The sequence below is a fragment of the Ylistrum balloti genome, unplaced genomic scaffold, assembly GCF_031769215.1.
Source record: "Ylistrum balloti isolate Yb309-2 unplaced genomic scaffold, AGI_CSIRO_Ybal_v1 Utg370066, whole genome shotgun sequence".
NCBI classification, from domain to species: domain Eukaryota; kingdom Metazoa; phylum Mollusca; class Bivalvia; order Pectinida; family Pectinidae; genus Ylistrum; species Ylistrum balloti.
Genome location: NW_026782111.1, coordinates 700050 through 716432, shown reverse-complemented (window position 1 = coordinate 716432; position 16383 = coordinate 700050). Strand labels below are relative to the sequence as shown.

The 16383-nt window shown below is 36.8% G+C and overlaps 1 protein-coding gene across 1 annotated transcript; it reads right to left on the bottom strand.

Moving 5' to 3' along the window:
- Positions 1-145: 145 nt before the first annotated feature.
- LOC132549570 (putative aminopeptidase W07G4.4) lies at positions 146-15952 on the bottom strand. The gene is made up of 16 exons (XM_060213509.1): positions 15864-15952; positions 14389-14530; positions 14212-14277; positions 13619-13701; positions 12748-12856; positions 11506-11630; positions 10272-10371; positions 6267-6342; positions 5845-5930; positions 5186-5290; positions 4484-4559; positions 3441-3559; positions 3095-3178; positions 2402-2509; positions 1156-1287; positions 146-677 (listed from the first exon to the last, which is right to left on the bottom strand). Exons 1-16 carry the CDS (start codon positions 15875-15877, stop codon positions 543-545), a joined length of 1560 nt encoding a protein of 519 aa, XP_060069492.1. The 5' UTR covers positions 15878-15952; the 3' UTR covers positions 146-542.
- Positions 15953-16383: the final 431 nt, after the last annotated feature.

Here is a 16383-nt window from a genome sequence, read left to right as displayed (position 1 = left end):
TCAGAAAAATGACTGAAAAACATAATTTGTATTTGAATTCATAAACAAATTTCAGAACAGCTGTATAAGCATTAAAGTCAAAAAACTATTCTTTTAAGCATAATTGTCATCTTTAAAATTAAAAATAATTTGATAAGCAATACTATGGCAGAATTATGATTTTACCTGAATTATGATTATGACTGAAAAACATCATTTGCATTTGAATTTATAAACAAATTTCAGAACAGATGTATAAGCATACAAGTCAAAAAACTATTCTTTTAAGCATGATTGTCATCTTTAAAATCAAAAATAATTTGATAAGCAATACTACAATAGCATTATGATTATACTTGAATAAGAAAAGGAAAAATATCCAAGATCAACTGATGTCAAAATAACGAATAATCACACTTCCAATAATTCAAATAATTTCACACTCAATAATTACCAAAATTTACACAAGAATCTTTATTCCTTCTGCAGTTTCACTCAACTTTGACTCAAAGTTCCTGTACTTAGCCATGCTAAGTAGATAATGTTTATCCCACACAAAGCATTCACAACCTGGGAAGGATGTATTTGGCTGCCATGGCAACTAGTGGAGACCCAGTGGGGACTCCTGGAAAGGGTCCAGACGATCCCGCAATGTCCAAATGTGAATAGGGAAGGGGCTGCTTAGAGTCGATACCATGCTGTAATAATAAATGTTTGTTCATTATCTCTCTATGGTATATTGTCCAAACAAAGATATATGGACGGCTGTGTATTGACAAGTGTCATAGAAAATAAACTATATTCTGGTGTGGGTAAAGAAAGAGAAACGAGGCAAATAAGGCTGTAACTTTTCTTTCTGCCTTAAGCAAAATAGATTGCAATTAAATGACAATAAATTATATTCACCTTGCAACATTCATTTAAAACAAAAACCATTGGAACTTCTGAATTATATATTGAAACTGGCATTAGTCCTTAACTTAAGGCACACAAACAAAATCATTGCTACATATAGAATGATGGCAATTTGGTTAATTCAGAATATCTTCAATACAATAATTAAAATTCCATTTTGATATTTGCAAGTACATGAAAATGATTTTGTGAATTAAATTTTTAACAGGCACATTAGTAATTAAAACCACAATAAAACAAATGTGACAGCAAAAACATCACCTTGTCAAGGCCTGAAGACATGATGAGGAAGGCAGAGGGAGACTGATGTCCTCGGGCTGTGGCTGATGAGGGCGCATTGTTACACTGAAGGACATCCTCATACTCTGACTTCCCAGTGTGGAACTCAAAATCCTAGAAACAGGGTATTTGGAAAAATGACATGTTGAATTAGAAAATTGAAGTCTATTAAGATGATTTATTGCAGTGATTTCAATTTAAAAGTAATACACATGGTATATAAACTGGACTCATCATTTTTTAAAATTGATCATTTCATTCATATGAATATAAAATAAAATTACTTCAATGAATATATATCAGTTTCAAACTCAAAACAACCATTATTATTATCAGTGATTTCTATGAATGTTTGTATACAAATTTGCATCATGAAAGACATATTACATTATTGGTCTCTCAAAGCTTGGAGTGAAGGGTATGATTATTCACACCAATAAACAGTACAGAGAAAGAGGCCAAATGATCAAAGAAGAGAAGACTTGGCAGAAAGCCTACATGGAGAGCAAATGTAAGGGCACATAGAGGGGCAGAAGTTGCTTCCAGCTTGATACGGAAGAAGAGTAAGGGAAGATGGAGAGGTCACCATTTATCAGTCCCAGCGCTACACACAATGTGATGGGACACAAGTAGGCATCACCACCCATTGTGATGCAGCAGGATGAACGAGGAAGTTGTGTAAACATTTAGCACAAAAAGGCAACAACAGCAGGTAGCAGCAAGAGTGGACCAGTCTCTTTTTCGGCCTCATCAAACCAACAGGTGCATCTCTGGAGGGGGTCTTAATGTGTCAAAAATAGTCACCTAAACATAGGCCGGGCCAGGTTACTTCAGAGTATTCAAATTATCAAATTCTATGTTCCATGTTTCATTTTGTTCTGATAGTGCCAGGGTTAAGAATATACATATGTATTTTACTTTGCTCTAAACTTATCAGATGTGTAAATGGAAAGTATGAAATCTATTTCTTTCGATCACTTTGGATTTCCTCAGTCACCTCTCCGACTTACAAAGTTCAGGCCCATAGCATCACTGAGTCCTAGAAGGACAAAACAGCTGTATGATGAAGTTTAAATCATTGTTTGGCTCTACTGTATTTAACTCTAAATCTGTATTTAAATGTGATATTCACTTGTGTGTCTTTTGTACAATCTTAGATTCTTCCACGACAAATCGTAGAAGGAAGCAGAGAACAATGTTCATTTAAACCCCAAAACTAAGGTCTTACTTCACGCCTGATTGTGGAGACTTCAAATGGATCGCCCCAGATGTCTCCAATTTCCTGCATGTTGCGAGCCGTGTTGAGCTGACGAGCTGGTCCATTATCCATGATGATCTGAAAGAAGATAGGTGACGTGCACATATTTCGCAATCAGAACAGTTCAATAATTAGTAATATCTTCTACCTATTCATCTGGTAGCAGAGCCAATCCATATCTACTGCAGTAAAATCACTCGAGTCAATCGAGGTTGCACTAATGCTTTCAAACTTACAAATAATGTGTGAACTTTGCATAATCAAATTTTAGTGTATTGTCAATTTATTTTGAGCGTGAAAACCACCAAAATATGATTACTGCAAAAATATGTACATTTACTGTATTCAAACACTGATATCAAATTCATTTTGCATTCTTTAACCTTAGCACTGTTTAAACAGAAACTTTGCAATATTCTGAAGTACAAACACAAAATTCTGTGATGAGTTTCATAAAATTTAAAAATTACAGCATCCTGCAATGTCTATGACCTTATGAACTCTGCGTTTACATCTGGGGATTCTTTTACTTTAGACGGTGGAATTTACATCAATTTGGATTTCAAGAAATGTTTGAAAGAAGTGATGGATGGACAGAATCAAGTGGCACATGAACTTGCTGTGTGTTCTTTACATTATGAATGCAAAAGCTGAACAAGTTACCGAATATTTTGGCCCCATTGCACGAATAGCATGTCCAGTCAGTGTTGCTATGGTGAACAATTCTGGGTTGATAGCATCAACAGCCTGAAGAAATAAAGCATTTATAAACTGAATCCTACTCTGGAAAGAGTGACATCACAGAAGGGTCCATCAACATTCAATGCTTTAACTGACATATTGTTTTATGCCATTTTCTCTCAATACAGAAATAATGTCACACATAATAGAATCAAAATAAATCTCCATGATCTATTTTTAGACACAACATTGCCACACAGTGGATAAGTTATTAACATTATAAATTGTATTGTTTTCCATTGATGTCAAGCTTTAGCATGATGCTTACCATTTCCTTACAGTGACACAATACATCTGCCATCACCATACGACCTTCAGCGTCAGTGTTGCCGACACGAACTCGAACCCCAGCCCTGGAGGTTATGATTTCATCTGCCACATAACACTCTAAAAAAAAACAAACAGGTACATTAAATCAAGAAAATGTTACAGAATTTTATTTGCTAGTTACTGTATATGTACCCAAGTTTTAAATGTAAAAATGTTATTGCTCTTTTTGAAAATTAGCTCAATCTGCACATTCCTAATACCCTATAGTCAGTTAATTTTGAAGAAAAGATATATTAAAACAACATGAAGAAACTGAACTAAGCACAATCATATTTTAGTGCAATTCTTTCAGCACTAAAATAATAACACCACTAAAACATATATGTATGTTTACAGTATATCTTGGTTTTTATGTAAATTTTTCATATTTTTGTTGTATCCCTGCATGTTATGTATGAATTCTTCCCAGTTGCACTGATTTTAATCTCCTTGAATACTTTGCGGAAATATATTTTCGTGAATCTTATTTTTAGATTTTAAAAGTATTATGAACACAGGATGGTTGTAGTGTTTAATGAATAATAAATGGCACAAATAAATCACTCTCAAATATTTGTTGGTTAACAGTAAATATTGGCACAAAGTCAGCTCAGAATAAGCACATATCGTTGTTGATTTCCGAAATCTACTTAATTGATCAAATTAGGTGATTTGTGTACTCCCTCCTCATATTTTATACTTGTTTATAGGTTTTCATACTCAAGTCACCTAGCATCACTGATAATTCCTTAGGTGAATAAAATAGCTATATATTATTTGTCATACACTGTCAATATTCCTCTATTAATTAATGTTTGTGATAATCACTTGTATCTAACACAAAACCCTTTAGACAAAGTACTTAATATATATATGACTGGCGAGTATTTTAAAACTTTATTGTATGGGAGTAAAGGATGAATGAAAATATAATTGGCTTAAAACATGACAAGACTTTTATAACCTCACATGACCCTTGTTGACTGTACATTCACTATATACCTGATCCAACACTGTTTCTGACCATACAAAGGGCTCCTACAACTTTAATCCCTTTTGGCTTCATTTCTGATAATGTCTGAAATAAAATCACACTACTTTTATTTACACTCTACTGCAACAATCTTGAATGGTAAATATCAAAATATACACATTATTCCCTCCACCATTGCAAATTTGTCATTTGACCTAGATAGAATATAATTTGACCTAGTTATTGAACAATGGTATTGATCAGCTTAATATATTGGTGTCATTTGATTTTGATATTGACATCATTTGACCTCGATTTGACCTTGATTCATCTCAAAATCCTTTGACCTAAATACCACAATCATTTGACCTAGATATCAGTAACTAATGGTGTTTTTATTGACATTATTTGGCCCTACTATAGGATCCATTTGACCTGATATAAGTAATTTCTGATGAAGATATTGACATCATTTAGCCTTGATACTGGATTCATTTGACCTAATATAAGTAACATTTGATATGTTATTGACATCATTTGGCCTTGATATTTCATCGATTCTACCTGATATAAGTAATTTCTGATGAAGATATTGACATCATTTAGCCTTGATACTGGATTCATTTGACCTGATATAAGTAACATTTGACATAAATATTGGTATCGGTACAAGTCAACTTAAACATTAGTATATGACTATTGTATTAAACTCTTGTGTATGCCTTGTTCACCTTGAAGAATCCTGCCACTGTGGCTGCTCCACATTTGTCTCTGTGCATACCAGCCATCACTCCTCCAGCTTTTATGTCAGCTCCGCCAGTGTCATAGGTAATCCCCTAAAAAGTAACCACAAAGGAATACTGACAAAACAAAACACAGAACAACACCAACACATCAGGGACCGATGTCAGGTCATATCTCTTCTCCATGATGCAAGTAATCTGCTCCAAATGCTGTAAGTCATAGATTAACAAACCAATCACTGATTGGAATCAAGGTAATTACAACAAGATTACTGTGAATTACTTAGGTTTGACGAATACTTTATAACAGGAACAGACATATTCGCTAATACATGATGTCATGAACTCAGATCTAGAAATGACCTCAATGATGATGAGCTTTAAGAGACTTGGGGTCTTTGTATTGATGTGAAAAATAAACCCACATCAAATATACTGATAAGTGATTTACAGCATGTTCTAAGAAATAGATTTCAGGAAGACTAAGGTCTTTTAAATTAAATTAATCATCTTAACCACAATGTGTCAACATTAAGTACTAGTTTGGCAAATGTCACATTAATGGGAATATGACCTTGGATTCTGTAGATGAGGAAAGAGGAATGTTACTATCAAGAAATGGAAACCACATTTAAAATTTTATGTACCTTTCCAACCAAAAACAAGGTTTTCTCCACTTTGCCTTCCCCTTCGTATTCAAGGAAGATCAGGCGGCCACAGTGTCGGTCTACTTCTGCAAATAAATTTAAATGAAAAATTAAAATTAAAAAGAAATTGGACAGGGGCTCACAAAAATGTATATGTGTACCTCCTATTTCCTTAATTATCATTAATTTCAGGGGTGGTCAAGTGTGACTTTTGACTTTTTACTAACTGACCAACTACCAAAAAAAAAATGATCCTCAAGAACTTAATGCAATGATACTATGGTATGAGGATGAATCTTTGTGCAAAAGATTCTCTGACAGAATTAATAGGTTACAAGCTTCTCAGTAACATTGATCTGACCTAGATGAGCTTGATATTGGGTTTAACTTTTCTACGACTATAACTAGTTTGTAGTACTTACTACTAGCACATCTGTTAACTGCAGATAACAGCGGGTATTCTTGTTTGAACTGACCAGCATCAGCGTGCACTGTCACCTACAAATTATTGAAATATTTGTCAAGATCACAGTAAACAAACTCCAGCCTCACTGTCAGATCACAGCATAAACCTCCAGCCTCACTATCAGATCCCAGTTACAATCTCCAGCCTCTCTGTCAGATCACAGTTACAACCTCCAGCCTCTCTGTCAGATCACAGTACACAACCTCCTGCCTCTCTGTCATATCACCGAACACAACCTCCTGCCTCACTGTCAGATCACAATACACAACCTCCTGCCTCTCTGTCATATCACCGAACACAACCTCCTGCCTCACTGTCAAATCACAGTTACAACCTCTCACATCATTATCAAACCACAGTATAGAGCCTTCAACCTCACTGTCAGATCAACAAAGTCTGTGGAATGTGGATCACAATACACAACCTCCTGCCTCTCTGTCATATCACAGTACATAACCTCCTGCCTCTCTGTCAGATCACAATACACAACCTCCTGCCTCTCTGTCATATCACCGAACACAACCTCCTGCCTCTCTGTCATATCACCGAACACAACCTACTGCCTCTCTGTCAGATCACAATACACAACCTCCTGCGTCTCTGTCATATCACCGAACACAACCTCCTGCCTCTCTGTCAGATCACAATACACAACCTACTGCCTCTCTGTCAGATCACAATACACAACCTCCTGCCTCTCTGTCATATCACCGAACACAACCTCCTGCCTCTCTGTCATATCACCGAACACAACCTCCTGCCTCACTGTCAAATCACAGTTACAACCTCTCACATCATTATCAAACCACATTATAGAGCCTTCAACCTCACTGTCAGATCACCAAAGTCTGTGGAATGTGAATCACAGTACACAACCTCCTGCCTCTCTGTCATATCACCGAACACAACCTCCTGCCTCACTGTCAAATCACAGTTACAACCTCTCACATCACTATCAAACCACAGTATAGAGCCTTCAACCTCACTGTCAGATCACCAAAGTCTGTGGAATGTGGATCACAGTACACAACCTCCTGCCTCTCTGTCATATCACCGAACACAACCTCCTGCCTCACTGTCAAATCACAGTTACAACCTCTCACATCACTATCAAACCACAGTATAGAGCCTTCAACCTCACTGTCAGATCAACAAAGTCTGTGGAATGTGGATCACAGTACACAACCTCCTGCCTCTCTGTCATATCACCGAACACAACCTCCTGCCTCACTGTCAAATCACAGTTACAACCTCTCACATCACTATCAAACCACAGTATAGAGCCTTCAACCTCACTGTCAGATCAACAAAGTCTGTGGAATGTGGATCACAGTACACAACCTCCTGCCTCTCTGTCATATCACCGAACACAACCTCCTGCCTCACTGTCAAATCACAGTTACAACCTCTCACATCATTATCAAACCACAGTGTAGAGCCTTCAACCTCACTGTCAGATCACCAAAGTCTGTGGAATGTGGATCACAGTACACAACCTCCTGCCTCTCTGTCATATCACCGAACACAACCTCCTGCCTCACTGTCAAATCACAGTTACAACCTCTCACATCACTATCAAACCACAGTATAGAGCCTTCAACCTCACTGTCAGATCAACAAAGTCTGTGGAATGTGGATCACAATACACAACCTCCTGCCTCTCTGTCATATCACCGAACACAACCTCCTGCCTCACTGTCAAATCACAGTTACAACCTCTCACATCACTATCAAACCACAGTATAGAGCCTTCAACCTCACTGTCAGATCAACAAAGTCTGTGGAATGTGGATCACAGTACACAACCTCCTGCCTCTCTGTCATATCACCGAACACAACCTCCTGCCTCACTGTCAAATCACAGTTACAACCTCTCACATCACTATCAAACCACAGTATAGAGCCTTCAACCTCACTGTCAGATCACCAAAGTCTGTGGAATGTGGATCACAGTACACAACCTCCTGCCTCTCTGTCATATCACCGAACACAACCTCCTGCCTCACTGTCAAATCACAGTTACAACCTCTCACATCACTATCAAACCACAGTATAGAGCCTTCAACCTCACTGTCAGATCAACAAAGTCTGTGGAATGTGGATCACAGTACACAACCTCCTGCCTCTCTGTCATATCACCGAACACAACCTCCTGCCTCACTGTCAAATCACAGTTACAACCTCTCACATCATTATCAAACCACAGTGTAGAGCCTTCAACCTCACTGTCAGATCACCAAAGTCTGTGGAATGTGGATCACAGTACACAACCTCCTGCCTCTCTGTCATATCACCGAACACAACCTCCTGCCTCACTGTCAAATCACAGTTACAACCTCTCACATCACTATCAAACCACAGTATAGAGCCTTCAACCTCACTGTCAGATCACCAAAGTCTGTGGAATGTGGATCACAATACACAACCTCCTGCCTCTCTGTCATATCACCGAACACAACCTCCTGCCTCACTGTCAAATCACAGTTACAACCTCTCACATCACTATCAAACCACAGTATAGAGCCTTCAACCTCACTGTCAGATCACCAGTCTGTGGAATTTGGATTAAGTATTGTACCAAATAACAGTTAATCTGACTGTAGACATGTGGACAAAAGCAGATGGTCAGTCCCAAAACATGACATGATATCTGTAACATTTAGAAGCATTTTGCTTATACCCCTTTACCTGTAACATTATAAGCCTTGGAAGAATGAATTTTCTCTCTTTTCACATCCCACCCACATACTCTAGGGGATTCATGCTTAGCACAACATGTATAAAACTGTTTATTTCCTTGTTGAGTAGAATTTCTTTTCCTGCAATAATGCGGTCATGATTTTCATGAATAAGACATCCTTAAAATTTGCTTCAAACTTTCTATAAAACTGGAAGCAATCAAATAGATAAAACCTTTCCATCATATACTGTGGATTCATTTATTTTCGTTGGGTTCAATTTTCGTTGTTTCTACAAATTAGACAGTTTCGTGGACTCATAAATTCGTGGATTTTTGATTCTGTGGGAAAAAAATAAAAACGTTAGAGTTTTCTCTTTTTGCTTCCAGTCGAAATTTTTTCTGTTTGTATTAAGGCTATGTTCACAGGAATTAACACTAATGACAAGAATAAAAGAACGTTTTTTTTCAAGATGGCGTCCTGTGTTTTTATAACGCTGTTTACAACAGTCTCGCATTAAAATATCAAACCACCAATCAGTATATATCCTGGCGTGTAATCAATCGGTAATTATCAGAAACAATTGTTTTCAGTGGATAAACATTGTGTGCCGATCAGTCGGTGTACCGCAGTCATATGAAAACACCACGCGTATCGATTGGACCATGTGTGTAAACAGGTGTGTAAACAAGATCTGCATTATTAATAATTATTGTGAACCTGTAGTCGGATAGAAATACGGATCCAATCTTCAATCGACAGGATGGTCCGATCAAGCCTAGTGTCCACAGTGTCGCTAACAACTGCGATCCCATCATACTTAGCATCACAATGGGTACTTACCCTTTGTTATGTTTAATAATATATAATTATATATCGTTGACACCAATTTAGCGTATCCATGTCGAGCCTCAGACTACCTGACTCCCGACTAATTACGGGGCTTCTGTCATTACCGGTGGACGTTTCCGGTGTCGGCAAAGATTACTTGGTCAAATTTCAAAATTACTTTAGTAAGTAGTTCATATTTCGTTGTGTTTTTAAATTCGTGGATTTGCTCATCCACGAAAACAACGAAAATTGGACCCCCACGAAATAAAATGAATCCACAGTATTAAAAAGAATTATAAATAAACATATTATTTCACTGCTTTTATTGAATTAAGTCAGGAAAACTTTATTCTCACTTTCATAAATTCTTCAGTTTTTTTAATTTTTTTTAAAAATGGTTGTAATCGGATCAGTAATTTCTATAGAATATATCCGTGACACCTGACACTTACTTTGACAGATGTATTGCGGAACATTGCAGTTACATACTCCTCCACACGTGGGGCAGCCATGCGTTCTGGGTCTGATCCCCCAATGTCTCGTGTTGCAATTCTGTTGATCATATTCAAGAATGATAAGAGGAGAGTTATTTCCCCCTTTCAATTTCCTGTCCATCATATGTTAATAAGAGTCCTGGATTATAAGTATATATGCATTCTATACAAGGCCAGCATCCTTTTTTGTAATACCATACATGGTCCTATATTTAAGCCTTCTTTAAAATGGCAGTGTGATCAATGAGCCTAAGACATGGGCCCATTTAAGACGTTTGACTCTAGATCATAGCTATATCATTTGGGATGTGGGATATTTTCAAGGAATTACCAGTTCTTAATGTGTTGCCGTTGAATCACAAATGTTTCTTGATTTGGCAGCTTTTTAAGCAAAATGTTTCTTGGTGTGTTGATAACTATTTCAAGGCAGATTATTTTGGATTTGTTCATTTCATGAGCCACATTATTCTAAATGCAACTATTTGATCGATAATGATACAACTATTTTAAGCCATATCACAATTTCAAAAAAAATGTTTTCTGCCATAATGGTTCAGACTATCACTTTTTTATCTACATGGTTGCAAAACATTCTTAACATTTAGCCAAATAGTTTTGGATGAGTTCATTTTAAGTCAAATAGTTACTGTGGATGACTAAAACCATCTGATTCTCGATATGGCTACTTCTTAGCCACATTACCATATACCGGGTACACACTTTTTATAGTTGGTTACATTCACAAGGGCTTAAATTTCTTCATTTTTCAACTGAAGGGAAACTCCCTCTAGCTGATGCAAGTAAGGTGACCTGGCCCTACTTGTATAAAATATCTCCATTTCAGATTTCCTCAAGCCCAGATTTTCCTCAGCTAATATCTCCTTGAAAATACCTTGTATGAAAATTCCTCAAGGAATTTCAGGACATCCTAGCCGAGGACTTCCTCCTGTTCCTTGAGAAAATTTTATACAAGCCGTTTTTGAGGAGATATCAGCTGAGGAAAATCTCGACTTGAGGAAATCTCAAGTTGAGATGTTTTATACAAGTGGGGACAGGTCACCTATGAAATATTAGCCCCACAAAATTCAACAACAATAAAATAGATTATTATGGCCCATCTTTTAACTATAAAGCGTTCAGATTTCATTTAAATCATTTAACAGATTTGCCACACTATTGATGTTTTAATTACCTTCCTCTCTCCAAACCGTTGGCAAGATCGATCCCTTGTGTCACTCGTTTCAGGTCGTTACACCAAACACCAAGCTTTGAGATTTTGGGGCACTTATCTGGAACATCCTCACGTATTTCAAGAGGCTAAAATACAAAATGATAATACATCTATAATACAAACAGTGCCTCGATATGAACTAAAACTCATACCTGCCAATTTTTCAAAATTCTCATATGAATAAATGTGCATGAGCAACACTTGATGATACTTTATACATCACAGCATTTGTCAAAGGAAAAATTATCAAATAGAATTGTCACACCTGGAATGATTCATATTAATACAGGACTTATCCTCATCAATCAATTAAGAGGCCTCCATTTTGTCAATGTGAACCCAAACCCCAACACCTAACCCCATCTCTCACCCAGTATCCTACATTTTCTTGTCCGCTGAAATACTGAAAGGCTATAATAGTGGACATAAAACCCTTTAGATAGTCTTTGATTGGATACAGTTGATGTTGACTTAAATAAAAAAAAAAAACGGTCTTGCAGATGCATATATTTTAGATACAGTGACAGCTAAAACAGGTTGTTTTTGATAAAATACTCTGATAAAAGATCCTAGTTGTAATTAAGTCAACGATTCAGTAAAGAGAGTGAGAGGCACAACTACATGATATAATCAGTTGTTTGCTGTTTTGTTGAAATTGACTCGGTAGTGTAGAAGAAGATTAGGAGTGACAGGAGTATAATAATGACCTCATATTGTATATTAGAGACTCTATGAGAGGGCAATCAGATTTAGATATGTTGATACATTGTGAGTGTTGTAAAATTACTATTTTTCAAATATGTAAAAGGGGCAGCGTGGAGGGGGAGTAGTGTTAAAGAAACAGGTCAGTGTGGCTTGTACTTGGTGTTAAATACAGTCCCTGTAGAGCCTGTTAAATATCCTGTCGAAGAGTTTAATTTCTGGTGGGGGACACTTTGACAGAAATGTGTGTTTTTTCTAGTTCTTCACAATTGGTTTTAATTTCCACTGATTACAAGCGTATTCTTAATCAACAAATTCATATGTCTACATAACTCTAAAACAGCTAAGAATAAAAATTATTTTACCATTCTCCCATTTCATGAGTACTATTTACCATCAACAAAGTCAAACATTAATGAAAATGTATATTTTTCGAAAAACTGTGAAACTTGAGCCCCCACAAAATATGATAATACAGGAATAGAAAAGTCAATACCTTACCACATAGACAGCCTGTAGTACACCGAGTGTTGTTACACTTCCAGCCTTAGGGAAACTATCGTCTATAGGTCGTACCAGTAGGGGGTGCTTACACCCTGCCTGTATCGCCCTGAAATATGCATTGTAGGATAAGATAAGTAAGGGATAGATTATATACTGTAAAAAATACTTATTCTGGCGAAATCAAATATATAAGTATGCAAATAAGCACAATGAATTCACATATTCACAATAATATTAGCGTAGAAAATGCTTTAAAGAATTACCACCTTTACAGTATATGAAATTGTCCAGCATTATAAACATGAGTAAGAAATTAAAAACAATCAAATTAAATTTAATTAGATTAAATCAAATTAAAAAAAGTAAACAATTCAGTTTCTTTGGTTTATTTTCATTTTGAAAGTCTCAATGTCCAAAAAAAACAACTTCAAAAATTAAAGGGAAAATACTGAGTACAGTAGCCTGTTATATGATTTCAGCGCAAAACACATTCTGTTGGTTTTAATTTCCTTGCAACATGGCATGCAAGGAATAACTGTCTTATTGGATGTGTTTCAGATATGATCAAGTGCAGGGTTAAAAATGGTACTTCATTATACTCAGGGCTCTCGATCTGCCAGATTTGGGGCCGAATTCCCAATGCAAAATAGGATCTTTTTTTCCCCAATTTAGACCCCAAGTTTTCCCAATTCTAAGGAAAACACCATTATTTTTCCCAATTCTAAGGGCCCTGGGCCCCAGTCCCAAAATGGGGTGTGAGAGCCCTGATAGTGTTCTGTTGGTGAAACTGAATGAGCTGAGTAAATGTGATTTATGAAAACCATCTATCATCTAGACATTAAGATCAACTGGAAAAGAAAAGAGTTACCTCAGAATGCCTTTACTCCCAGCATCAGCAAATCGTCGCACGTCATCATAGTCCCGGTTCAGGGGTCCAGTAGGGGAAAATATCTAAACAAAATACTCATTATTCAGTGTATAGAATTATTTCTGTTAATATGGAGTCTTAATTGAGATGGTTAAATTAACAGGGCAATGGTCACAATAACAGGAAGATGGTGACATTAAGAGGGAGATGGTGACATTAACAGGGACATGGTCACATACACAGGGGATGGTTACATTAACAGGGAGATGGTTGCACTGACAGCAAAATTGTCAAGCTAACAGGGATATGGTTAAGTTAACAGGGCAATGGTCATAACAACAGCAAAATTGTCAAATTAATGGGGAGATGATGAAATTAACAGAGAGATGGTGACATGAACAGGGATATGGTTACATTAACTGGGAGATGGTCATATTAACAGGGGGAGGGGTTGATTACTTTACCAGGGAGATTATGACATTGACAGGGAGATGGCTATGATAACAGGAAGGTGGTCTCACAAACATGGAGATCATCATATTAATTAGGAGATTGTCACATTATCAAGACGAAAACATATATGTATGACTCACCAACCGTCTTGACGGGACAACATCTGTATCGATCAGTGTCACCTCCTTACCAAAGGACAAATCCACCTACAAAACCATGCAAGCACACTTAAATCATACAATATCCAGGTGGTAATTGCATAAAGTTAAAGACAAACATGGTGATATCCTGGTTATTTATGATGGCAAGGTACTAACTTGGTGATAACTCTCCAACGGAGCCTTCAAACATTCCAGGTTGTCATTGACACCAGATAATTTGGCGACACTATCTGTAACCACGACAACGCCATCAAACTGTGGATCCTTGACATCAAGGCATGGAATGAGTTCAGGAAGCCTTTAAAAAAAGAAATTCACAACCACTACATAGTTAGATAACTGTTGTAACAAGATGTCCTTGTGTGATAATATATTTTTCAACACAAAGCCTAACATCTACATGTACTTCAATTGTTCATTAACTAAAACAGATGAATTTAACAAATATCTAATTTAAGTTTTGTTGTTTTGTGTAAAAAATATAAGCTGACCTTTTGTTTTCTTTCATTTTATTATCATCATTAGATATGCTATTGTGTATGATAGTTACTGGAACCAGTGTTAATGTAAAGACCTGTACCTACATATATTTATAGAAAAATGGTCCACATCATAATTACGTGTACATATGCATGGTATTCCTGGAATCACATTATTTTTTTTTTCCTTTGAAACCATTTGCTATGTAAACAGTCCAGTCACCGCAATTACCCGATTCATGCACAAGCACATTTGCCTACACATATATCAATGATATTCTACTCACACACAGAAATATATGGGATCAGGCGATAAAGCCTTTCACCTACTGCGGACCTTTTTGTGGCCTGTACTTTTTTATCATTATTAGATATGCTATTGTGTCAGATACTTACCGGAACCAGTGTTAATGTAAAGACCTGTACCTACATATATTTATAGAAAAATGGTCCACATCATAATTACGTGTACATATGCATGGTATTCCTGGAATCACATTTTTTTTTTTTCCTTTGAAACCATTTGCTATGAAAACAGTCCAGTCACCGCAATTACCCGATTCATGCACAAGCACATTTGCCTACACATATATCAATGATATTCTACTCACACACAGAAATATATGGGATCAGGCGATAAAGCCTTTCACCTACTGCGGACCTTTTTGTGGCCTGTACTTTTTTATCATTATTAGATATGCTATTGTGTCAGATACTTACCGGAACCAGTGTTAATGTAAAGACCTGTACCTACATATATTTATAGAAAAATGGTCCACATCATAATTACGTGTACCTATGCATGGTATTCCTGGAATCACATTTTTTCCCCTTAGAAACGGTTTGCTATGTTAACAGTCCAGTCACCGCAATCAAACAATTCATGCACAAGCACATTTGCCTACATATATACTCACACACATAAATAAATAGGGTCAGGCGATAAAGCATTTCACCTACTGCGGACATTTTCGTTACCTGTACTTACTCTATCGGTAAAAGCACAGACTCAGATATAGACATATACATCCAAGTCCGTGATACAGGGATACCTGTCTGTTGTCAGACACGTGCCCATGTCGTTTTTCCCTCGTCCAAAACTGGGTTTGGTCCCGTGTCATCCATGGGATGTCTAACAATGGACACACTTACCCGGTATTCTCCATGCTGCAAAAAGCGCCTCCACCCTCGTCGTTGGTCCGGCTGTAACTGAACAGAAAGTAGGATCACACGTCACTGTCCCATATATAGAACATTGTCGTAAACCGAATTTACCCGAGTGAGATAATACCACGTGACTATAACAGTCTTTCCCGCAGAAAAGTAAAAGGTGACCGTGACGTCAACAAGACAAATGATAATATGAGCAGACGATAAGATCGAAAACTGAAAGGTCGTAATAGTGGACGTAAAACCTGTTAAAATAGATAGATAAGATTTACGTACGACAAACAAGATCACCAGTATTTGCTCCTTGATACAAGAAAGGATTTGCATGGATAAGTTCTACCAAATAGTAAATACAGACTTGTGTCGAATCAAACTCCTCTTATACAGACGGTGCTTTGACTCGGAAACTGAACAGTTGTGGTACAAATACCCCACAAAGATATTCATTTATGTGCACTGAAATAAATTTCTCCAACATTTGAAATACATGTGAAACACCAAA